Genomic DNA, 26,370 nt, shown 5'->3' on the forward strand with positions numbered 1-26,370 from the left:
TTTTTAACATATTTAATAAAAAATTGCACTCATATTGTAATTTTGTAATTAATTATAGGTCATATTTCCTCAAATCTGGAAACACTGGACAGTTATTTGAAATATAGCTTCTATCTTTAGTATATAGCTTATATAATGGGTCTACAGTATACAGCTTACATACAGTTTATAGCTTCAGCATATATATTTTCTAAGTAATAATATTTGATTAGTAAGCCCACAGGCTAAAGCCTCATCTGTGTGGTGGATGATCTACAGAAGACAACAGTCAATTATACAGTGATGCTAAGATCAATAACAATTGTGTCAGGAAGTGGAATGACGTAGGTCTCATCTATGCCCTGGTTCAGACTTTGTTTGAGTGACTATTCATCCCCACAGCGACTGACTGTTTTCATTCATAGTAGGGATGATGTAAGCACGGCACAACAGACAGACAATCTGACTCACCTAGCTACTGCACATTGATCATAACGCAATTCTATTAGCATTTACGTAGTGGTGCTTTCATGTCGTTCAGCCGCCATTGTTTTGGTCTGCGTCACTGGACCCATCCATAGCATGGATGGGTGATGCGTGTGCGTGGATGTTCCCTCCCAAAAAAGAAGCCAGCCGCTACTACCCTACTATATACACTAATTGCACAGTCATGGGTTAGCACTAGAATACACTGTATAGTAAATCCATAGTGAATTTGAAACCTGGAGTGGAATATGACAAGTACATAAAATGTGATAAACAACTGCTAGGGAATTATATGTTCTCTACGTCAATGTGATGAGCATTCCCCCAACCCCCCCGACTGTCACATGGGAGAAAATGTCAATAACTAGACTGGAGCCAGGCCCACTGGCAAACAACACAAATACCCTTGGCCTCGGTCGACTAAAGACTGAGAGAGAGCCTGTAGGTGTTTCTGAAAACATAAACAGTATTGGCAGATTTGGCCTCTATTTTTCACTCATTGTTTCAGGCATCTGATATTCAATTCAATACACTGAGAGCTTAGTGTCCAATCAGACAACCTCCCAAATAATGGCTATGTGAAAGGTGTGGGGGCGATAGATAGCTGACTATGTATAATCCGGAGCTGTTAAATGAATTGGTGGGTATTAGCTTTGGTCCAAATAGCAGAGTAGACTGCTGGGCGGCGCAGTATTTTTTGTCCGACATGTTCTCTCTTTTGTGAGGCTGGTATATAACAACAGCAAGTTGTACATTCTGTATGAGTAGAAATAATGTCACTGCTTTTCAGCAATAGCTGTTATTGTACTCATATGTTGTGTGCTTCTTTGGTGAACACATGGTGTCAAACTATAATATATTGTATCCCTCCAGTTTTTTCCCTTTGCATTTCAGCCACAGCCATAGAAAACACATAATGTATTTTAAGTATCTAAAATGTCAAGGACCCTTGTCTATCATTTTTCCTGTTGATTCTGAATGTAATTGGCCTTGGGCTGCTATCCAATAGCCCTCCACAGCTGCAGCACCACAGTGATGAGAGAATATTACTCCTGATTCATGTCTGTTGAACACGACACCCCCTCCCCGAGACTGCCGGCCCTTGTCCCTTTCACATCCCATCAGTTCAATCAAGAGGTGTTCCCACAGGTCGCCGCGGTTACCACCTGCCTGCTGAATGCTAATGGTGACAAGCGCCACGGCAACGGGAGAGAGAGAACAGAAGAGAGAAAGTGAGGGATAGGGAAAGCGGGAGCGAGAGAGCAGGTGAGAGAGAGAGAGGGAGAGAGAGCGGGAGCTCAGGACATCATCCTCACGAGGGAATAGTGGGGGAGCAGAAAGAGGAGGAGAGGAGGGATAAGGGTGACGTAAGCAGTGAGTATGGGAACTGATTATCATTGCGGACAAGCGAAGATCGTTCTGTGCTTTTTATCACTCTCTCCCTCTCACACACACACTCCCACTTTTCTATTGGAGATTCTATCCTCTAGCACTGACTGCTTCTAAACAAACACACACTTACACACACAAACACAGCCACGCACGCATACTCTTACACACACAGCAGACGGGGGGGTCTAACACACACACACTCACAAACACACACAAACACAGCCACACACGCATACTCTTACACACACAGCAGACGGGGGGGGGGGGGGGGGGGGGTCTAACACACACTCACATACACACACACACTCACATACACACCATCTGATGACAAACCCTCTACGCTCTCCTCCAGTACATTCAGCGGGGACATGATGTGAGTGAGTGTGTGTATTTTGTATGTGAGAGTGTGAGAAAGAGCAAGATGCGTGTGTGTGAGAGTGTGTAAGCGTCATCTGTAAGCATCTGTCTGGAAGACTACTCCCTGCTCCAGGCAGTTTGCCTTGGCTCTCCAGCAGGTGAGTATCATGTTGATACTGCAGTCTATTGTTTGTTCGTTCATTGACCGTATGCGAGCGTGTATTTAGTGGGTGTGTAATGTAGTGAGTGTATTTGTTCATGTGTAGTGTCAGCTACTCTAGTCGTATCGCTGGTGTCTCTTGCAGTAGAATCCTCTACCGGGTGTCATATTGCCGATGAATTAATTGATAGATGCAGCAACAGTGTTTGATAACCTGCGGTGGCACCACTGGAAATGAATCAAGCCTATCGGTATCACAGTGCTGCTACAACAAATACAGTTCACTGCTCGTGGATTTAGACTCGCAGCATTGAGACATTTGCTAAAGGGTTGAAGTACTGCTGTGATGCTGCTGTTGCAGTTCTATGGACATTTTGATGAGGATTATGTGCATTATACTGTATGTATACCAGTGGAGGCTGGTGGGAGGAGCTATAGGAGGACAGGCTCATGGTAATGGAACGGAATGGAAAGGAAGAGGGAAAGGGGGTACAACTGAATGCCTTCAACTGAAATGTGTCTGGGGGGGGTGGCTGCCTTAATCAACGTCCACATCTCAGACTAGAGGGAATGGAGTCAAATGTAGATTCCATATGTTTGATGTGTTTGATACCATTCCATTTATTCCATTCCAGCCATTACATTGAGGCCGTTCTCTTATAACTCCTCTCACCGACCTCCACTGATGTAAAAGGATAATAAACAATAGAGAATGAGAATCATTTTGATCATTTTGCTTTCCTGTGTATCGAACACTCGTAGGGAAGGGATTGTAAATGTGAATTACAAGACAAATGTAACAACTGGTATTTATGATAGGGATAAGTATGTACGAGTCCTAGAGAGGGATTGCAGAGTAGTTTTGATCAAAGTTTATGGGAGGTAGTGCCAATGCCTGTAGCAAGCGATTCGATTGACTTCTGTGATTTTTCGCAGTCTAAATAGCATAATAATGCATACATGGCACCACATTACGGTCTATTTAGCCACAGATACTGAATGTATTTCAGATGTACAGTATATTATTCTTAAGTCTTCTGTCAGTACTGTACAATTGCATCAATAATATATAATATATAGCACTATATATAGTGCATTCGGAAAGTATTCTGGCCCCTTGACTTCTTCCACATGTTGTTACGTTACAGCCTTATTCTACACACAATATCCCATAACGACAAAGCATTTTTTATTTTTTGAAATGTAAATTAAATATCACATTTACATAAGTATTCAGACCCTTTACTCAGTACTTTGTTGAAGCACCTTTGGCAGCGATTACAGCCTCAAGTCTTATTGGGTATGACACTACAAGCTTGGTACACCTGTATTTGGGGAGTTCCTCCCATTCTTCTCTCAAGCACTGCCAGGTTGGATGCTCCACAGCTATTTACAGGTCTCTCCAGAGATGTTCGATCGGGTTCAAGCCCGGGCTCTGGCTGCGCCACTCAATGACATTCAGAGTAATCTCGAAGCCAATCATGCGTTGTCTTGGCTATGTACTTCGGGTCGTCGTCCTGTTGGAAGGTGAATACTTGTCCCAGTCTGAGATCCTGAACGCTCATGAGCAGGTTTTCATCAAGGATCTCGCTTCACTTTCTCCGTCTATCTTTCCCTTGATGCTGACTAGTCTCCCAGTCCCTGCCGCTGAAAAACATCCCCACAGCATGATGCTGTCACCACCATGCTTCATCATAGGGATGGTGCCAGGTTTCCTCCAGACGTGACGCTTGGCATTCAGGCCAAAGAGTTCCATCTTGGTTTCATCAGACCCTAGAATCTTGTTTCTCATGGTATGAGAGTCCTTTAGGTGCTTTTTTGGCAAACTCCAAGCGGGCTGTCGTGCCTTTTACTCAGGAGTGGCTTCCATCTGGCCACTCTACCATAAAGGCCTGATTGGTGGAATGCTGCAGAGATGGTTGACCTTCTGGAAGGTTCTTCCATCTCCACAGAGGAACTCTGGAGCTCTGTCAGAGTAACCATCGGGTTCTTGGTCACCTCCCTGACCAAGGCCCTTCTCCCCTGATTGCTCAGTTTGGCCGGGCGGCCAGCTCTAGGAAGAGTCTTGGTGGTTCCAAACTTCTTCCATTTAGGAATGATGGAGTCCACTGTGTTATTTTGGTTTGCTATCCTGTCTCTGAGCTCTACTGACAATTCCTTCAACCTCATGGCTTGGTTTTTGCTCTGAAATGCACTGTCAACTGTGGGACCTTATATAGACATGTGTGTGCCTTTCCAAATCATGTCCAGTCAATTTAAGATACCACAGGTGGACTCCAATCAAGTTGTGGAAACACCTCAAGGATGAGCTTTGGAAACAGGGTGCAGCTGAGCTCAATTTTGAGTGTCTTAGCAAAGGGTCTGAATCCTTATGTAAATAAGGTGGAGAAAAAAAATATAATACCTTATTTATTATAAAAACATATTTTTGCTTTGTCACTCTGGGGTATTGCGTGTAGATTGATTAGAACAAAAATATAATTGAATCATTTTAGAATAAGGCTGTAACGTAACAAAATGTGGAAAAAGGGAAGGGTTGGAAATACTTTCCAAACGCACCGTACGTGTCCATGCATATTCAAGTGTCTCAAGGGTTCCTTAAGTTTAGAACTGTGCAATTACTATGGGTATGTTCAGGACATCCACATACAAACTATGCCTGTACACAGATACACATATATGCACAGACACACACATACACGCACACGAATTCCCGCATACTAGTACACACACACGGATGATTTCATGCCAGCTCTTTCATTATGAAATAGTTGTGAACTGAGGTGGTAAAGTACTGTTACATGCATTTGTTGCTGTGAGGTTTTATAATTGGGTCAAAAAGGAAGGAAGCTGGCTCTGAGACTAACACAGGTGCATTAAGAGAGCAGGGGGGAGTGGAACATTTAGATTCAGTAGCCCACAGAGCACAATACCCCAGGCTATATAATGTAGCAACCGACTAACCCCAAAACACTCATTCTCTCACACACACACACACACACACACACACACACACACACACACACACACACACACACACACACACACACACACACACACTCTTTATTTCTCTTTACATGAATGTGTAATGCTTTTTAAACCCTTCTCAGTAGTTAAAGTAGTTACAATGTAGAACAGATTAAGATTACAGTAAGCATATATTGTATTGTGCTAACCCATTGTGTGTGTGTGTGGGGGGGGGTCGTCTACTGCAAGGGAAAAGTGGCATAACATCCCCTCTTTTCTGACACTGTCCAATCTTCTGTCACCATGGCATTGTCCATAATCAGTGATGCCAGCTGGCCCATCATTCTGTTGTCTTCAAACAGCGTCAGCAGTCCTGGACAATCATGACTTAAACTCCTACATGTCCCTTATACTGTCTGTCATAAATGCTTCTTTACGCATAAACTAAATGTTGTCCTAGGTACAGTTGTAGGGTCTTAATTTGAGCCAGTTTGCTAAAGCAGGCAACAGGAAATGTGAATTATTATGTGATGATTATAATTGATGGACATTTTTGTAGCGGTTGGTACATTTTTGTAAGGGAAAATTAAGCCTGAAATATCAGCCTTTTTAAACCTCAAATACACTACATGTTTTAAATGTCCTGCATTGCAGGAAAGTTCTCCTGCAACAGGGTGATCAAATTAAGATCCTACGTCTGTAAGTAGGACAGACGTCAAATAATGCATTGAGTTGATGAGTTCATGTTGGACATTGACATGCCATTTAGCAAATTACGAGCTAGCTATAGCACATAGTGCTGGATAGGACAAGATAGCATTAGCTTGATTGTCAGTCATACTAAGAGTCATGTACTTGTCTGATGTAATACTTATGATAGCATGAAAAATGCGTTCATTAGGGGGTTCAATACATATAATGAATCTAAAAAAGTCCTCAGTCTCTAATTGACTGACAGACGGATATACTTTTTGGTTACAGATGGACATTTTAGTTTCTATGCAATTCTATGACCGGAGATGATGGAATGAATGTCAGAACCCAAACCAAATCTCTTTCTGTTAACAGTCCGCCACTATGATGAAAGAGGCCTAACAACATGTTGTTCTACGTTCTGTTCCAGAGAGTGGACTGTGGGATGATAGTTTGGGGATGTGAGGGAGAAGAGGACTCATCACAATGACCAACCAGGACAAGTGGGTCACTCTGACCCCAGCTGAATTCTCCCTTCTGCAGGAGTACGCTCAATGTAAGTCTGTGTCTCTGACTGTGTGTGTGTGTGTGTGTGTGTGTGTGTGTGTGTGTGTGTGTGTGTGTGTGTGTGTGTGTGTGTGTGTGTGTGTGTGTGTGTGTGTGTGTGTGTGTGTGTGTGTGTGTGTGTGTGTGTGTGTGTGTGTGTGTGTGCACGTGTACACCGTCGCTTAGGCTCTCACAATAAAGTTTAAACTTCATTGAAAATTGAATCTAGTCAGGTATAAAATGTGACACTTGATTAGTAAACTACTGTAGAGCCCATCCCAGCAGTATGTCCTAATCCACCTCACACAGAGAGAGATTTTCCTACTGCTTGACTACGGCAGGATAACAGAGCCCAGTTACTGTAATGGTGACTGCATAAGAGCAGAGAATATCTCCATGCACTGTCACTGCGTTATGAAACCCAGCCTAATCCAACTAGATTTGGTGTAAAGCTCAAACAGTACAAAACCCCCCTCTTTCTCTGATGACTTGGAATCATCCATATGTCTGTAATCTGTTATTTGGCACCCCTTCTGATTTTGCAGCATACCAGGTCAAGCATTAAATCTGTCTGGTGCTCTGGTGCTGTTTATGTTAAACCATTATTAATCATAACACAAAAGCTTCCCTTGCGGGCCAACGAGAGTTATGAACGTCTTGAAGTTATACTGCAAGTATTCAGGTTTTTGGAAATGAAAGATTTGACTGTGCAAGTTTTGAGATGGATGGTTTTGTTGCCTTTTCAATGGGAATAGTGAGATATACTGAAGTCTTTCTTGTGTTGGTGGTTTCCAGGGTAACAATTAAATGGAGTAACATTATTATTTGCAATATTTATTATATTTTGGTTTTAAAATAGTTTTCGTAAAAAGAAGGAATCTCAAAAGACTTCCCACATGACCACAACAATAAGAACTTCATCCCAGTATAGTAGAGGAGAATGAAACAACAGAGCTCATTTGAGCAGCAATAAAGACCCTAAATCTATATAGTGTCTTGACTGGAGGTTATTTTATTACATATTCACAGACCTCAGTCCAAATCTTAATAAGGAATGGGTTTTTTTCTTCTGCAGGCCAAGGGTTTCACTTGGCCATGACAAGTTAATTGCTCTACGCGTTTTGACAACATTGTTCCGCCGACTGTAAGCAGTTCTCCAGCCTCTCTTTACCGTCTCTGACTGGGATCGTTTTTCTTCTTCTGCAGGGTTTATCAGGGGCGCAGCTTTGGTTCTAGAAGTGTGTGGGGGGGATTGAGGGATTGGAAATGATGCAGACAATTTACATCTGCAATATTAAAGCTCATCTAACCTCTAAAACAAATCCAGCTCCGCTAATAAATGTCTGAAAGTCTGAGAAGAGACGGGGTTTGGGACCAGGGTAAATGAGAAGGAAAGAAAGAGTGAAGGACAGTGTGTGATAGAGAGATTTGGATAACCGTGTTTCAATGGGCTCACAGCTAGTCATTGTGCTCCGTGTGCAGCGACAGGTTATACAATATCCCATTCTCCGAGCTGCAACAATGGACCTTCCTCTGTTTCCACCTCTCCCTCCCTCCTTTTTCAGTCCCACCAGCTTACTTTAGCCCCTCCCCCCCACACCCTATTCTCATTAAAAGGTGAAGTGAACGATATTGCACACTTTCCTCACTTCAGATACCGCATGAGCACCAATACTCCACAGTCTACTAGTTATGACTTCATAATCAGAGACGATTATTATTATTATAATTTTTTTGCACAGTGACGTTGCGGTTTGTATTTTCCCAGGTGCTGTGTAGTAGAACACTGATGTGACATGCATTTTGGCCTAAAGTAACCTACACTAAGTAATTTCCTTTAAAGTGTTAGCATTAGGACGACAACGTGACAGTTTTTTGACCATGTAGAGGAGTGATAAAAAAACAGTGCATGAGTTAATAGTTAATACTTTATAACTTATTTTTGGTGGGTTTTATCACGCAGGCAACCAGTCACACGTTTCATGGTCTCACATGGTCATCCTTCCAAATCTAGTCTTGTTGCTCCAGAAGCTACAAATATCATAATGGAACAGCTAGAATAACATAATAAAACAATGTCTACACCAGGGGCCCAAATGGACCAGTCCTGCCAGGACACTCCTAGGGCTACACTCCCATAGTTTGAAAATACAGGAAGAGACCTTGACAGGAACCAGACCAAACGGGCCAGGCAGAGGAGTCTAACCTCCTACTGGTTCCAGAGTCTGATGATTCCTCCTGTAATTTCGATGCGGTCTGGTGGGTGTCCGATCGAATTCCTCCTGAGCCGTAGACTGGATCTTTTGCACTCTAACTCCAAGTTTAGAGATAATTGGATGAGATCCCGCAGTGGGATCTCCCTTCACGGACACGATATCAATTGCTATTTAACGGGAAGCCTTTATGGTTATAACATCTGTTGAGTGTTTTTCTTTTAGACTCGACCAAGAAGCTGAAAGATGTGCTGCAGGAGTTCCATGGAGACGGAGTGTTGGCGAAATATAACCCAGAGGAGGTAGTCTTTCTTCCCATAAGACACAGTTCTGGAAGTGATGTGGCAACATTAGCATTGCATGAACCATTTGTAGAACTATTTTGAGACTTCTTCATAATGTAGAAAACTACCATCACTTCAGACTTGCTACCAAGTCTTGGTCATTTTGGATGTCAACAACATTCAACACTGGTGTCGGTCTATAGTCACCTCAGACCAATATATCTTGGTTTAGTTTTGGAATTTGAATGTAAGAGGCGCTACTTACTTTGGTTATAGTGGAAATGCCGAAAATGTCACACCATGGTTGTTTGTGTGCTTTTCAGGATATGAGTAACTTACTTTTTTAAAAGTTTGATTTATTGAGATTCCCAATGTCTTTATTCAATGCTGCATAGAAGAAAGATATACTCAATCAGGTAATGCATTCCTTGTTCTCCCTGGCATGATATGGTAATGATATGGTAATCAAAGCTTCCTTCATGGGAATTATACCAACCAGGATCATGTTCTGGGTCTTGTTTCAGGAGATTGACTTTGAAGGCTTCAAGGTCTTCATGCATACGTTTCTGGAGAGCGAGCTGGCAGAGGAGTTCTGTCAACACCTCTTCTTATCATTCAGTAACAAGGGACCAAAACCCAGCCCCTCTTCAATAGACAAGCCCAGAGTTACTGGTAAGACCCTGCACTTCAGCTATAACCTTCAGATGATGTCCCTAAGGGGCAAAGTAGCTTTTATGTTGTCTGCGTGCGCTGTTACTGAATTTTTAAAGCTACTTTGCCCTTAGGACCACCGTACCTTCACTTCAGACAAAAGCAAAGGAACAGATCAAGAACGCATAGAAACTATGACCTCTATGACCTCAGCAGCAGACAAATAAAAGCCTAAAGTTGTTTAGGTCTGCTTTAGTTTTTACTCCTACCACAAAGAGCATGTTCACTGGGTGATAGGTACTGTTGTAATTGGTTCAGTATGGTTAACTCTGTCGTCAGACCCCCCCAGATTGCCTTGTTGTTGTGGACTAGCTTACAGGCAAGTCATTGAGTGCAGTGTATGTAGCCACAGCTTATACTTTTTCACAAAATGTCCAAACTGTACGTGTCCTGAGGTACTACCGACAATCATCATAAACTAAAACTGTGCTGTCTAGTCAACATTTACTACCGTAATATTGGCAAAGACCACACCTATATAACATCTGCAATCAATTTCACAACATGAATTTAGATTTATTGGTAGACAGTTTGAAAGACAGTTTGAGGTTGACATTAGAGGCATAAAGCTCAGCAATGATCCTAACCGGTCTACATTTTGACCTTCTTCTCTGGCCTTCTTCTCTCTGCAGGCCTCAAGCTGATCAAAGGGAACTCGACCCCTCTGAAGGTGCCCCCTGTACCCAGGACTCTGCCCAGACCTCTAGGCATGGTTCAACTGAAGGACATCGTCTGCTACCTCTCACTGCTGGAGGGTGGCCGACCCGAGGACAAACTGGAGTGTGAGGACTAATGATTGTTTTTCCTCTAACAGGGGAATACAGTGGGGCAAAAAAGTATTTAGTCAGCCACCAATTGTGCAAGTTCTCCCACTTAAAAAGATGAGAGAGGCCTGTAATTTTCATCATAGCTACACTTCAACTATGACAGACAAAATGAGAAATAAAATCCAGAAAAGCACATTGTAGGATGTTTTATGATTTTATTTGCAAATTATGGTGGAAAATAAGTATTTGGTCAATAACAAAAGTTTATCTCAATACTTTGTTATATACCCTTTGATGGCAATGACAGAGGTCAAACGTTTTCTGTAAGTCTTCACAAGGTTTTCACACACTGTTGCTGGTATTTTGGCCCATTCCTCCATGCTAATCTGCTCTAGAGCAGTGGTGTTTTGGGGCTGTTGCTGGACAACACCAACTTTCAACTCCCTCAAAAAACTTTCTATGGGGTTGAGATCTGGAGACTGCCTAGGACACTCCAGGACCTTGAAATGCTTCTTACGAAGCCACTCCTTCATTGCCCGGGTGGTGTGTTTGGGATCATTGTCATGCTGAAAGACCCAGCCACGTTTCATCTTCAATGCCCTTGCTGATGGAAGGAGGTTTTCACTCAAAATCTCACGATACATGGCCCCATTCATTCTTTCCTTTACACGGATCAGTCGTCCTGGTCCCTTTGCAGAAAAACAGCCCCAAAGCATGATGTTTCCACCCCCATGCTTCACAGTAGGTATGGTGTTCTTTGGATGCAACCCAGCATTCTTTGTCCTCCAAACACGACGAGTTGAGTTTTTACCAAAAAGTTCTATTTTGGTTTCATTTGACCATATGACATTCTCCCAATCTTCTTCTGGATCATCCAAATGCTCTCTAGCAAACTTCAGACGGGCCTGGACATGTACTGGCTTAAGCAGGGGGACACATCTGGCACTGCAGGATTTGAGTCCCTGGCGGCGTAGTATGTTACTGATGGTAGGCTTTGTTACTTTGGTCCCAGCTTTCTGCAGGTCATTCACTAGGTCCCCCCGTGTGGTTCTGGGATTTTTGCTCACCATTCTTTTGTGATCATTTTGACCCCATGGGGTGAGATCTTGCGTGGAGCCTCAGATCGAGGGAGATTATCAGTGGTCTTGTATGTCTTCCATTTCCTAATAATTGCTCCCACAGTTGATTTCTTCAAACCAAGCTGCTTACCTATTGCAGATTCAGTCTTCCCAGCCTGGTGCAGGTCTACAATTTTGTTTCTGGTGTCCTTTGACAGCTTGGCCATAGTGGAGTTTGGAGTGTGACTGTTTGAGGTTGTGGACAGGTGTCTTTTATACTGATAACAAGTTCAAACCGGTGCCATTAATACAGGTAACGAGTGGAGGACAGAGGAGCCTCTTAAAGAAGAAGTTACAGGTCTGTGAGAGCCAGAAGTCTTGCTTGTTTGTAGATGACCAAATACTTATTTTCCACCATAATTTTCTCTAATTTTGTCTGTCATAGTTGAAGTGTACCTATGTTGAAGATTACAGGCCTCTCTCATCTTTTTAAGTGGGAGAACATGCACAATTGGTGGCTGACTAAATACTTTTTTGCCCCACTGTATACTGGAGCTCCTTTGGCTATAATGCAGAATTAAGATTTCCAGAACAAGAATGTTATTTTGTGGTTTACCTGTGAGAATAATGACATTTGTGTAACGTAAATACAGACACGCATAGCCAAACGAGATAGAGCTTCATCCCAATAAACTGCTAGATATTTCCCATTACCTAAGCAGGAGTAGCAGTCTAGCCTTTTCACTGTAGTCTACTTGAATCATTATGTTTACTGAAAGCCCTTATTAGCGTTGCCATGGGGATCTCTTTATTCTACTTAAACTTTAGATGTGTACTTATTTATTTATGAGATTATATTAGATAATTGAACATCAGACTTTTTATGTGTTCTTATAATTCTCATCCAACTGCTGAATAATTGAAGAACAGAGCCGTTCATTAAGCATTAAGTGTGTTAATAATTTAGCTGGTCTGGCCCAGGGAGCACATCATTGGTTTAGCCTTGGATGCTACAGTATCTCTCCTTGTAGAGAGAATCCCACTCTGCCCACCCTACCCCTCCTTCCGTCCAGCCTCAATGATGTCTTGTGGAGCTAAATATGGCCCTCTGCTGGTTCTTCTAAGAATGACAGGTTTCAATTTACACGTACAGTACATTCATTTAAGCTGCTATATCTGTAGGTCTACATACCTTGTGCAAAGTCAGGGAATGCATGGCAAAAAGAGAAACATCTAAAAAGTGAGTATTGATCATCATCAGTAGCAAGCTAAATTCCCTTGGTTCTGTATGGTTGAGGAAATATACCCTACGTCACCACAGTGGATTCAGTTATTGTTACTGCAACTAGTACTAGTTCAGCTTTGAAGAGGAGGTGAGGTGATGACAACGATAAATAACAGTCTTTATACTCTAGGTTCATAGGGTTATACAAGTTAGCTCTCTGCCTTTTCTGAGTGACTCGACTGTATGCTATTCCTCTCATCTCTCTCCACCACAAACACCTTCCCAGCTCCAGCAGAGTTCTCATTCCTCCAGGCATCTACCTCACTTCCCCTTCCTCCGGCCCCAGTGGACCGACGTGACCGCACCATAGCAGGAAGCTGTCAATTAGCTCCTAATTAGCGTCTGACAAACAGCAGCTTGACGTCAACCCCATATGAAATGAACAACCCCCCTCTTCGAGTCCTTAGTGAACTCACCAGCTCACCCTCTTCAATCCAGCTGGGTTTGTCACTAGCCGCACCACTACTGAGATTGAGGGAGTGGGTAGCGTCAGGCTGAGACTGGGCTAAAAACACTTTTTCCACGTATTGGGAATATCCATTAGTATGTCAATTACATGGGGCAGAGGAGAGTGTTGTCACGATTATATTACTATAGAACTGATGTGTGTGTGTCTGTCAGTCACTCTTGTATTAGATAGCCAATCAATGTTCTGGTGAGGGAGCTGTCTGTTTCCATGGTGATGGTGTTAAGTTGTGGCTGGTGGCTGGTGCAAGAACCAATCAGACTTCAACACTGAGATGCTAAGAACACTTTTATGAGGGGAAACATTGCTTTGAATTGATGGGAGTTCAATAGCTGATTGTACCCTTAAAAACTAAAGGAAGTTTTTGTGCTTCAACATAGTAAAGTGCATCCATGAAACTAAATTGGTAGTAAAAATGTGTCTCAATGACATGTATTGCATCTCAAACAACAATTGAAACTCATAAATGTTTGATCTCTTTCTCTACAGTTATGTTTCGTCTCTATGATACAGATGGGAATGGGTCTCTGGATAGTTCGGTAATCATTTTTCCTTCTTCATACATATTCAAAAAATATGCCAAACATTATTTGAACACAGCCTTACATGAAACATCATCTTTGTTATTTTTTAAAGCCTATACCAGTGCCATGTCTGGTTCTGTCCTATACATGCCATGTTGTTTACTGTACTGAAAAATGATTTGGTGCTGCAACCTGAGCTCAAGGGTAGACTTAACATAGTAAATGTAAATCCAAGAGACTCTCCAATTCGTTTCGTATGGCATGTATTCATTTGTGGTTGTATGTCATTCATTTCATATGATATGTTACAAATTTGCAATATGTATGATATGTTATGAATTCCAATTTGTTGTGGCTAACGTTAGCTAGGTGGCTAACGCTAACGTTAGCTAGGTGGCTACCATTAGCTAGGCTAGGGGGTAGGGGTTAAGGTTAATGTTAAGGTTAGGGTTAAGAGTTAGGTTATTAAGGTTAGTGCTAGGGGAAGGGTTAGCTAAAATGCTTGTAGTTGCAAAGTAGCTAAAAAGTAGTAAGTAGTTATAAAGTTGCAGATTAGCTAAAATGCTAAAGTTGTCCGTGATGAGATACGAACACGCAGCCTTTTGGGTTGCTAGACGTTCGCGTTATAAGTCTACCGATTCACCCCGACCAACCACCCTGCTTTTGTTTTTGCCTTAAGTAACCTTCTGTATTATGTAACTATACCAAACATAACATATCATACTAATTTGAGTGTCTCAGATTTACATTTACTATGATACATTTACTACATTTACTATGATACGTCTATGAGTCTATGAGACCATGCTGGGTAAAATTGTACATAATAGCTACCTAATGTTCTATAAATACAATTATTCTTTAGAGGACCTTCTGGAAATCTGAATCTTAGTCATTCTAACCATGACACTGACATATGGAAATGTAGAATATTTTGTACAATATAATCTAAAGTAACATTACACAAGCCCGAGTGGTGCAGCGGTCTAAGGCAGTGCATCTCAGTGGAAGAGGCGTCACTACAGTCCCTGGTTTGAATCCAGGTTGTATCACATCCGGCCGTGATTGGGATTCCCATAGGGCAGCACACAATTGGCCCAGCGTCGTCCGGGTAGGCCGTCATTGTAAATAAGAATTTGTTCTGAACTGACTTGCCTGGTTAAATAAAGGTTAAATAAATAAATAAAAAGCTTTGGCTTGTTGCGGAGGGGCAGGCGAGTGAATGTCTCATGTTCATTGCTCTGGCCTGCATGTGATGACTCTCCACTAGACGATAATTGCCCTCCCGTAGGGCAACCATTGTAATTAAGTCATCAAGCCTGTATCAGTTTTCAAGCTGCTTTTGTTGTGCATTGTACAACTCTCTTTTGGAGAGGGAAGATTGAACCAACTGACTATTACATGCTGTTCATCTGTCTAAAACCATTGTTTGTGATCAACTGAAGAATGGCTATTGTACCATAGATGTTTTTTGACACACGATTTGTTTTCTACTTCTAGGAACTGGAGCACATCGTCTCTCAAATGATGCATGTTGCTGAGTACTTGGAATGGGACGTGACAGAATTGAAGCCGGTAAAATACATATTTTTTATAAACATTTAATATACTGCAGATCCATAGACCTAAAGATCTATGGCCCCCTAGTTTCGGTTATATCAATAACAGGAAAATACTGTAACTTTGTAAAGCTTGAATGAGGGTGTCATATATTTAATCGGTGTTGACAGATCCTACTGTACTGTCTCTGATTGGTTGTGAGTAGATTCTGCAGGAGATGATGCAGGAGATTGACTATGACCATGACGGTACTGTGTCTCTAGAGGAGTGGATCCAGGGAGGCAGCACCACCATCCCCCTACTTGTACTACTGGGACTAGAGACGGTGAGTAGTCAAGAAAGTGTTACCTAAACATTATCACTGTTGTTACTTTCAATGGCAGATTTTCTAGACCAGAGCCATAGAGATTGTCTATGTATGGCTCTGAGGTGTCCAATTCTGGTCCTGGAAAGCCATAGTGTGTGCAGGATTTAGTTCAAGCCCAGTTAAAGGCCAAATGCAGCCATTTTTATTTCAATATCAAATCATATCTGGGTAACAATGTAGTACCTTACTGTAAAAAAATAAACAAACTAGCTGTTTTTGGCACACAGTTAAAATAAAATACAGTGTTGACTTATTTGAACTCCGTTCATGCAAAAACTGCTAATTAGGTCCTGTGTAGATTGTATTTTCAACCAGCAACTGGGTTGTTCCACAAAATGGGTGCCTTTTGCGTCCCTTTGATATTTTAAGTAGAAATTATACACCAAGCCAAACCGAGCCAAGGCGAGCTGTATTAGGCCAGCCTGGTTCCTCATCCAATATAGTTGCTGGAACCCTGCTGGAAAGGACAATGTGGGAAAACCATATTTGAGCCAGCATAGTATGGTTGGGGTGGGCCCTTTTGTGTGAATCAGGTACAAGGTCTGGACATTCCCACCACTTCCTAACTAGTCAATAGCTTCGTCAGACGGCACCACTGATGTCCCAGCTCTCCTTGTCCACTAGATGGAGTCATCTTTTCAGTTTTTTTTGCTGCCTTTGTCTTCAATGATCTTGAACAAGTCGTCACTTATCACAGGCTAATGAGACAGTCTCTTACAGTGACATCAGACTGTCATTTTGCTGTGATTGACGTAATAGGTGACATGATTAATGACACAGGATTAAAGGGAAGAACCCAGGCAATCCTCCCCACTGAAGATGATGGCTTTGGAGAACAGTAAAACAAATATCACAATCGTTCACATGGGCCACATTCAGTTGCCAAACGTTGTCGAACGCTGGAGATGAAAGTGCCACGAATAGAGCCGATGTGATTCCTTATTGTGCGTGTCAGAGAGGCATGTTTGTTTTACATGGCCTATTTATATCTGCCATGTAACGAATCACCCAACCATCAACCAGTCAATAATTAACCAATCACTCAAACCAATCAGTCATCTTTCCTTTAGAATGTGAAAGACGATGGGCAGCACGTGTGGAGACTGAAGCACTTCAACAAACCGGCCTACTGTAACCTGTGTCTGAACATGCTTATAGGCCTGGGCAAGCAAGGGCTGTGCTGCTCATGTGAGTATGGCAACGTCAACAGTTGTCTCATGTCTACTCTCATTTTTACCATTCCCAAAAGGTTTATTCCATAGCACTTTTTCATCATTAAGAAGGCATTTTTGTGACCCAAATTGCCCCTCGGAAATGTGTCCCCAACCTCAGTTTAGTGTTTGCTATTCTTAGTTGTTTTTGTGATTTTTTTGAGGGGTCAAAATGTGTATTCCACCTCTCCCAGTCTGCAAGTACACTGTCCATGAGCGCTGTGTGGCCCGTGCTCCTCCGTCGTGCATCAAAACCTACATGAAGAGCAAGAAAAACACAGAGGTGCGTCCAATTGGAGTGTTTACTAATCGGCACGCTCGGATCAGCGATGCTCCACGGAGCTTAGATCCAGGGCTCCTTCCTCACTAATGGAATTAAACAACTCATTCTGATACTAAGCATAGCTAATTACAATATTTAGTCTGGTTTAAATACATGCCCAATACACAGACAGTATTGTTAAATTTTTGTTACTTTCTATCTTGATTTCTTTCTTTCTTACTATTGTGGATTTCTCACTTGTTTTCTGTTCTGCTTTTCTCCTCTGTTTCTCTCTGTCTCTCGCTCCACAGGTGATGCACCATTTCTGGGTGGAGGGAAACTGCCCGACCAAGTGTGACAAGTGTCACAAAACCATTAAGTGTTACCAGGGTTTGACTGGGCTTCACTGTGTGTGGTGCCAAGTCACGGTACGCCCCCCCCTCCGAGGAGAATCAGCCACCTCCTCATTATTTTCCACTGTTTCTTGCTGTTTATGATTTATTTTTTGCACCTTTTATCCGAGTCCTATCACTTTGCCAATTTACACCAAGTAACAGTTATTTCCAGTATTCTGCTAATAGAAAATAAACCACATTGAAAATGTGTTTTGATATCATTCTTTTTTAAATAAATCCAGTGTTAGCAGTTGTGTTTTTGTAAATCACACAACATGCTCTTACTTTTTACTCAACAGCACTTGGTGTTTAGCTTAAAACAATTCTACATAGCTGATACAAACTGAACGTTATATTTTATGGCCCTCATACATTTTAAAGGAACTGAACTATAATATCGAATTACAATCAAATGAAAGGTAACATTGAATAATATGTTATGATCTTGAATGTCACCCTAATACTAATATGGTTGTAATTGAGTGTTTCCCCTCATCCAGCTTCATAATAAGTGTGCCTCCCATGTGAAACCTGAGTGTGACTGTGGACCACTGAAGGACCATATCCTGCCCCCTAACACAATCTGTCCTGTCGTACTGGTGAGTTTAACTTTCAAAACGATGCCATATTCTGCTTGTATACAAATTCACCACATGATAGCTTTATGAAAAGATGTGTATATTTCCTCATACATAGATCACAGTTTCCCATATTTATAGAGGCAATATCTTTTTGATAATGTCTATTAGATTGTTTTCAAGGTGCCCATTTCTACTGTCTGCACTTTGACCCCCAGGAAAGACAGTCTACGGTGAGGAAAGATTCCAGATCCAGCCAATCAGGAGGCAGAGGGAAGATGCAGAGAGCCAACTCAGTCACAGTGGATGGCCAAGGACTACAGGTGACAATCCAAATATTGTTATTTTTATTCAAAAAAAATTAGAAATTTGTGAAGAATGTGTACTGTAAATTGACATTTCTAATCTAACCACAATTTAGCCTTTGATGGGCGCAGGATAATACGAAATGACACTGGTGGGATTAATATGAGATTAGTTTCTACTGGTGAACAAAACAAGAATCAGCTCCATCCAAATCCTCCCTAATATCTAACAGACAGACAACCGGTGACAATCAACCTGAATCATCTCCCCGCCACATCCATCTCTGCCTTCTCCGGCTAACCAGAGTAATAATCAGGATTATTATTTATAATTAGAGGAAGTAATGGATCACTCCTGGCTGGACAGGGAGCTCATTAATCCACCGCTCGGCCTGCTGGGATAGCAGACAGGGAGAGTTAAGAGCTTCGTCTGTGTCAAGGAGATGCACGGGAGCACTGTCACCGCCGCCCGCCACTGAGTGGCAGGAAGGCCAACTCGTAGGCTTCAGCCCGCGATTAGGGCTTGTTTTGTTTATGCCTCGCCCCAGCCCTGGCTGCCTCCTCCGTGGTAGAGGCCTGCTGCTTCTCTCTGTCCACTGCTCTACCAGAGGTAGCAATGAAGAGGCTTGTCCCTAAGGATGGCCCCCATGTCACGCAAGACTCAAAGTGCTTCTCCCAATCAGGAGATGGTGATGGTTATAACTTGAATAAGGAGGGGTATCTTTGTTCAATTTCCTGGGATTTTGTTGGGTATTGGCTGTTGTTCACATGATGAATGTTTGAACCTTAACAGTAACAAGAGAGGCCAGGGTGAAGCATCCAGGCAATTCTTTAAATAAATATGAATGGTTTTTTTATTCACTGTTTATAATAATGATTTTACGCTATGCTCTAACGTCAGATCAGCCTACTGCATTATAAGCAATTGGACTGAAATCTCTTTCTGTTTTGATATATTTTGCATAGATCACAACAATAGAGGGAACTCATCCTCTGCTAGTGTTTGTGAATCCAAAGAGTGGAGGGAAGCAGGGAGACAGGTAAGCACACTCTCTCCCCACACTCTAACTCTCTGTAAAAAAAAAAGGGATTCTCAGAACTGCTCTTCAATCAAAGAGCTGCAAAGCCTGGCTGCACACAGAGTGCTCAAGGCTTAGTTAGTCAAATAGAAACACAATAACATTGACCTACAGACTCCTGGTTGATTCTGCAGAGGTTCTTAGATGGCACTGTCTTTGACTGTCACATCCCTGGTTGTCAGTGTATAGATTTAGACCTTCTTCTTTAACCCAGGGCCTAATTGGGTTATTACTGAACACATTCATTCTACGCCTTATTACTCCAGTCCTCATTTGTTTAAATGATGAGATCAAAATATGACTTGAGCCAGTTGATATAATGAAATTGAAATGAAAATGAATTAGTCTTTCTAATGACTTCGTCCTCGGCATTGGAGCTGTCAATCATACTGTAGCAAAACGGCATACGGACTATGTTCAGTTGATCACATTTCAATTAAGCGTTTGCATTTGGACTTTTCTTCACGATCCAGATGTTCTGTGGTAGCTGTAAGGGTAGATGTTTCTGTGGGTCAACTCAACACTATATTGCTGGTTGACACAATTTCATCCTTTTCTTTCCTTGTTTCTCCTCTTTTTTTCCTCTTTCCTACTCTCCTCTTTTCTCCTCTCCTCTTCTCTCTTCTCCGCTCCTCTCCTCCAGGATCTACAGAAAATTCCAGTACCTCTTAAACCCTAGGCAGGTATACAACCTGGCCAAGAACGGACCCATGCCTGGGTAAGTTCTGCTCTAATCATCTCACACAGACTAAGCAACATCACCTAAAGTGTACAGAACACTCTACAGTCATGATTCAACTATCATTATTATCCTCAAGTTACATGTGGAATCAGAGTGGTGGATGAGCGACTGTTTACAAAGCCCTAATGTATTCCGCTGTTGCCCAGTCATAATATCCAACATCTCATGCAGGGGAGGTCTCTCAATTTGAGCCTCTCACTCAATCCGGATTCATATGCAGACGTGATTGAAAGGTGAGATCGGAGATCACAAACAGTGAGACAACAACACTGTGCTTGAGTCTAGTATTGGTTACAGTGTGTGGGAATAGTGATATATTGTGAATGATGCGAGGCATGCTGATGTGTGATCAAGTATACTGCTGTAGGCTGCACAGGCATGGGTCTGGGGTTGTTGGAGTATGCGTGTCTATGATTAAGAAGATGAGCAGATCATCTCGATGCACAAGGTTCCGCCCCTTTTGTTTTAGACACACCAATTCCGGAAAATTCTGAAATGCAGGAACACGTCACTGCCGTGCTCTGATGTTGCTGGACTTTGATTAGGTTTTGAAAGCAGAATGTAAATGGTTTGCGAAGAGGAAAAGTCCAATATAAACTTTTGTAGACCGTTAAGTTTATGCTCATAATTACAGTGGCCCAGAGGGGCAAAAAAATGGCTTTACGCCATATATTTATCTTACACAGTTGTAAGATTTGAAATTGACCTTGTCGGCCATATTGTGTCTTCAGTATTGATTCTCTGTGTTTGGAGCTTTGTTGGCTGGGAAGGCCATGTTTATTGACGAGGCTCTAAGAGACGTGTTGCACTCAGAAGATGCCCCTCTCTATCTTTAGTTGGGAACATTCCAGATGACCTTGCCCGGCTGTAACCTTGTTAATATTTGGTGAAGTGTACGTAATGCGGTTGGCATTAGCAAGGTGACTGGTCACCGTGGTCACTAGCAGGCTGAGGCAGCCGCACACACTGCTGTCAATTAGCACTAGCGCTAATGCAATTAGCCCAAATGAAGTGTTTGTTTCTTTGTATTTAAATATCCCCAAAGTTGCCTTTCATGTTCGCGGCTGTCTGTTTTGCTCCTAATGCGGTTTACAGTCCCAGTTGGAGAGTAATTGAGCGAATCATTTATCCGTCGTATGAGGTTTGGAGGCTCCCTCATTCAGTTAGGGCTTTGTTATTGTGAAGGAACGGAAGAAGTTGGACTGAACATTGGCCATCTTGATCCGATTAGCCTCTGAACAGACTAGCTGGCTGAAGGAATAATTGTCAATGTGATATGTGTTATTTTGTGAGATTATAGGGGCCTTTGCAGAGCCGCTCCAGTGCAGCAGAGTTACAATATACTGTAGATGTGAGATAAAATAGGGATAATGTCTGAAGATGTCTGAAGATTTTTATTGAATTTATAGTAGATAAAGAAAATAATGTGTTTCTCTCTAAAAGGGGATTATTTTCTGCATTACATGATTGACATTGTGTATATGATTTTTTTGTTGTGCTCAAGGTTGAATTTCTTCAGAGAGGTTCCAGATTTCAGAGTGCTAGCTTGTGGTGGGGATGGGACAGTCGGTTGGATTCTGGATTTCATAGGTGAGTGTGCACTTCCACTGCCACACCAGTGCTACATTGGTGAACAGACTGGTGAACACATCCTGGTAAATACTAGTGATTATACTATTGGGATGAATGGAAATAGGCCTAAGTATGAATTTGGTCCTCTCAATTCTAAATATAACATAACTTTTGCATTATAACATTTTCCCCCTTTCCTTAACATTTCATTGTGCTTTCTTCAAAACCTGTACAATTGTGCCGTACAGTGACATTTTTTGTGCGTTTCAATTTGTATTATTTTGTATTACTTTGGTGAAATTAACAGTGCTCTTGTTATTTTGCAAGAAAACATCAAATATACTTTTATGATTTGTATATAAACATTTCCATTACGTCCAAGCCGGCGTGTTCGAGGGAGGTAAAACAGGATGATTATGTGAGTTCAAAATCGGCATATTAGTCGTCATTTGAGAAACAGCCTCAAGTCCATTTTTCCTTGAAGACTTATTCCTGGTTCTGCCTTTAAAAATTGCCTCCATTTTTTTATCAATCAAAACAAAGAGAAGTAATAACATGGACAGAATGAATGCTACTCCTGAAATAGCCTGTGAGACTGGACATTCACGTCGCCGTTTGTTGTTGCACAGATGTCAGAGTTTAGATTTGAGTGATGGTCAGATAACCATGCTGCACTGAATGGGATTTTTCTTTTTTTACTCAGAGACCTGGGCAAATCAAAGTTAAATAAAAATGTATACAGTATATTAAAGTGGAACCGTGTTCAGTTTTGTTGTTGTGGTCCGAATGTGGGGGTGAGGTCCTCTGTCGCTGGGCCAATTGTGCGCCACCCTATGGCTCGCAGCGGTCTTAGGCACTGCATCTCTGTGCTTGAGGCGTCACTACAGACACCCTGGTTCGAATCCAGGCTGTATCACAACCGGCCGTGATTGGGAGTCCCATAGGGGGGATTGGCCCGATGTTGTCCCGGGTTTGGCCGTTATAGGCCGTCATTGTAAATGAGAATTTGTTCTTAACTGACTTGCCTGGTCAAGTAAGGTTACATGGGACTCCCAATCACGGACGGTTGTGATACAGCCTTGAATCGAACCAGGGTCTGTAGTGACGCCTCTAGCACTGAGATGGAGTGCCTTAGACCGCTGCGCCATTCGGGAGCCCTGTTTGACTGTAAGTTGCTCTGGATAAAAGCGTCTGCTCAATGGCATAGTAATAATAATACAGTATGATGTTTTTGTTGTATCCCTTGTGTAGATAAGGCCAATCTGGACAGGAACCCCCCTGTGTGTGTACTTCCCCTTGGAACAGGAAATGACCTGGCAAGGTGTCTGCGATGGGGAGGAGGTATGTTTAATAGCAATTTACTGACCCAAAGTGTGCAATTTTTTCACATAAATGTGTGGCCTCATTTTTGTTGTCCAATTACATGATTCATGAGATTGAATTTAGATTTGAACATTATATTCATTTTCTCCTTTGACTGTAAATGTTACCTATGTTTGCATGTAGGAATAAATCAGTAGGCATAAATAGTTACAGAGAATAATGTTATAATAAAATACTTATGGCCTATACTGTAACAGGTATAGCTTATGTTCTGGGGTATTATCTACAACATAAGCTATCCTATGTTGTTTGTATATTAGGTTATGAGGGAGAGAGCATTCTGAACATCCTGAGGGGCATAGAGAACAGCTCTGAGGTGATGTTGGACCGCTGGAAGATTAACGTCACACCCACGGACAAAGAAGAGAGGGGAGACCCTGTCCCTTACAGCATCGTCAACAACTATTTCTCTATTGGGGTGGTGAGTTACTTACACTAATATACAGAGCATATGTCACATTAAAGGCCTAGTTCAGTGATTTGAAATATTTGTTTCCTAATATTAGCAAATCTTGGCAGTGGCTATTTTAACAAAGCGAAAGTGTGGATTGCAGTCATTCCTTGTCCATAGATGGCTTTCAAGATAAGTAAACACATATGTAAATATCTAAAATGATCTATCCCTTTCAGCAAGAATGGTGGGTCAACAAACTGGACTAGTCAATAGGAGAGGGCCAAGTTTGATCTAAGGCTCTCACCTAAAACAACACGACTGACAGCTTCATGCTTATCGTGGATCATCCATTTCAATCGAATAATCTATACAAAGGCCTCAATTGGATAAATTGGATACTGTATACCGATCACAATCATATGTTCTTCTGAGTAATCTTACTCATTTTGATCAAATGCTAGTTAATACGCCTTCATTGAGATGTGTTAAAGCTTCAACCACTTCTGATTGAAGAATATGTTGTATTTTGTGCATCTGCGTGGTGTTACGCACCTTTAAACTCATCAACAGAAGAGTCGGGCCCATCTCTGTCCATCTTCAACATAATGACACTGATTACACCCAGCTCGTGTGGGTCATTACTGATAAATGTCAGGGGAAATACGGTAATTGACATTTGCAGGTTGGGAGACGGCGGCATCTTGGTGTTGTGACATTCGAACATGACGTGGAAATGAGGGATGCATGTCCTTAGAAATGTTAGTCAAATAAATACCTTGGCTTTGTCCCGTATTGATGAAGGTAGGTCCACTTAACAGACGGGGTTGTAAGCATTGGAATAGATAAAGATAATTTCTCTCATAATTCCTCAATATTCGTCGTGGCTTGAGGCAAAACGTGTATTCTGAATGTATGTACAGATATTGCAATAACCTTCAACCAAAGAAGGGTAGCAGCCTTAGCAGAAGTATTACTTTAAGCCATTGCAACCAATAGACTTGATTGTTATAACACTATTTTCATGGCCTTCTAACAGTGGGATTAGTATCTAACGAATGTGTTGACAAATGAAGTTGTTTTCCCAGGATTAGGAAGATTCGGAGCTCTCGATGGAATTGAGTGTGATATATTTTGTCACATTTCACATCAAATCTTGCTTTCCGTTGGAAAGAAACACTGAATACAATAAAGATTACAAAACAAGTCAAGCTAATAATTACCTCAGAGATTATGCAGATGAAGAAAGATTGTTTCTGTAATGACATTTCTGTCGAGTCAACCTCGGAGGATCAGTAGTAACCAAAAGGGTTCACTATGTCGAGCCACAGAAAAGTGTAATCATAAGCATCTTATTATTGGATTTCAAACATTTCATGTGCAGAGTACACATCTTTTTTCGTCTTAAAAATTCTAAGCATTGCAACACAGGTTGGCATTCATTGTTGTTATAGCACTGGAGGCAGCTCTACAGAATGGTTCCTAGCTGGCACAGCCACCAAGTCATAACATCTGATTTTAAACCTAACCTTAAATTAAGACCAAAAATCAAATTTTTGTTTTCCTGAATTTTTACAATATAGCCCATTTTTACTTTGCAGCTGGCCCATCCAGCGGAAATCACTCATTTCAGATTCATGACAATAAGCATCAACCTGCCATTGCATCAGGCGTTGAAGGTGGCTCGGGCTTTGCACAAACCGAAAGGCGTGATTGAACTTGCACAAGCCCAGGGGTTGGTGAATGAACAGGTAACCGTGTTGGATGGGGAGAGTATATTTCAAAACATATTTTAAACCCACCATCCCTGTCAAACTTCACAAAGTACCAGGATCACCTACAACTTCCTCTTCCATTTGTACAAGATTTACACCAAACGCCAAGTCATAAAGTCTTCGCAATAGACCATCATCCGACCACATCGTCAACTATTGTAGCACACCTCCTGTTCCTATCCTTCCAATCCAGCCATTCCGTCCAGTTGAATGGAATTAATATCGCCATCCCTTTATGAGGATGTTAAAGTGACATGAAGTGTAATGATCTCAATCAGGGCTTAGCGTGCTGAAGGAACAGACCTAATCACAGAGGAGGTCCTAAGATGATGCAGTCAGTTCGTCTAATGACCCAGGCTCGCATGTCAAAGTCATTACTCTCCCCGTGAAGGAGAGTCATCAGCTGCCTGAGCACCACTCATAATTGGACTAAACTTTGAGCTATGAGGGCACATTACATTACACACGTCCTGTATTAATTTGGGTGCCAGAGTTTTACAATGGTAATTATTTGAAGGCGCCCCCAAGATGAGTGAGAGGGAGTGTGAGAGTGAGACTTCATTGTCCTATTGCTGTTTGGGGATTGAGGTTGAAGATGTTTGTATCATCAGCTCAGATAATCTATTGTTAATGTCCTCTTATTGTACATATGAACTTGCGCTACATTAAATTGGCCCTGAGGAACAAAGTAGCTTTAGTGGAATGTAGTTGCAGTCCATCTAGTTACAGTTAAAGACTGACGGGAACATCTACAGGAAGGACAGGAACTTCTATAGATGCACCATTGAGAGCATCATGTCGGGCTATATCACCGCCTGGTATGGCAACTGCACCGTCCGGGACTGCAGGGCTTTCCAGCGGG

At 41.9% G+C, this 26,370-nt stretch overlaps 1 protein-coding gene across 4 annotated transcripts in view; it reads left to right on the forward strand.

The window, feature by feature from the left end:
• The first annotated feature begins 2,172 nt into the window (after window positions 1-2,172).
• dgkb (diacylglycerol kinase, beta) overlaps window positions 2,173-26,370 on the forward strand; it is a 48,763-nt gene continuing 24,565 nt past the window's right edge. Inside the window, exons 1-19 of one of the 4 annotated variants that reach the window (XM_020498165.2) lie at window positions 2,173-2,372; window positions 6,465-6,590; window positions 9,019-9,095; window positions 9,473-9,493; window positions 9,602-9,749; window positions 10,421-10,570; window positions 13,854-13,903; window positions 15,389-15,463; window positions 15,654-15,773; window positions 16,886-17,003; window positions 17,221-17,309; window positions 17,600-17,716; window positions 18,184-18,282; window positions 18,480-18,584; window positions 19,533-19,606; window positions 20,289-20,363; window positions 21,892-21,977; window positions 23,211-23,300; window positions 23,603-23,763. In XM_020498165.2, the coding sequence (XP_020353754.2) occupies window positions 6,521-6,590; window positions 9,019-9,095; window positions 9,473-9,493; window positions 9,602-9,749; window positions 10,421-10,570; window positions 13,854-13,903; window positions 15,389-15,463; window positions 15,654-15,773; window positions 16,886-17,003; window positions 17,221-17,309; window positions 17,600-17,716; window positions 18,184-18,282; window positions 18,480-18,584; window positions 19,533-19,606; window positions 20,289-20,363; window positions 21,892-21,977; window positions 23,211-23,300; window positions 23,603-23,763 (1,725 nt within the window). In that variant the 5' untranslated portion in view covers window positions 2,173-2,372; window positions 6,465-6,520. Of the gene's footprint in view, window positions 2,373-6,464; window positions 6,591-9,018; window positions 9,096-9,472; window positions 9,494-9,601; window positions 9,750-10,420; window positions 10,571-13,285; window positions 13,442-13,853; window positions 13,904-15,388; window positions 15,464-15,653; window positions 15,774-16,885; window positions 17,004-17,220; window positions 17,310-17,599; window positions 17,717-18,183; window positions 18,283-18,479; window positions 18,585-19,532; window positions 19,607-20,288; window positions 20,364-21,891; window positions 21,978-23,210; window positions 23,301-23,602; window positions 23,764-26,370 lie in introns of those variants that run through there. The other 3 variants (XM_031786696.1, XM_031786697.1, XM_031786698.1) reach the window with 3 other exon arrangements.

This window comes from Oncorhynchus kisutch, linkage group LG13, assembly GCF_002021735.2.
Source record: "Oncorhynchus kisutch isolate 150728-3 linkage group LG13, Okis_V2, whole genome shotgun sequence".
Classification (NCBI taxonomy): Eukaryota; Metazoa; Chordata; class Actinopteri; order Salmoniformes; family Salmonidae; genus Oncorhynchus; species Oncorhynchus kisutch.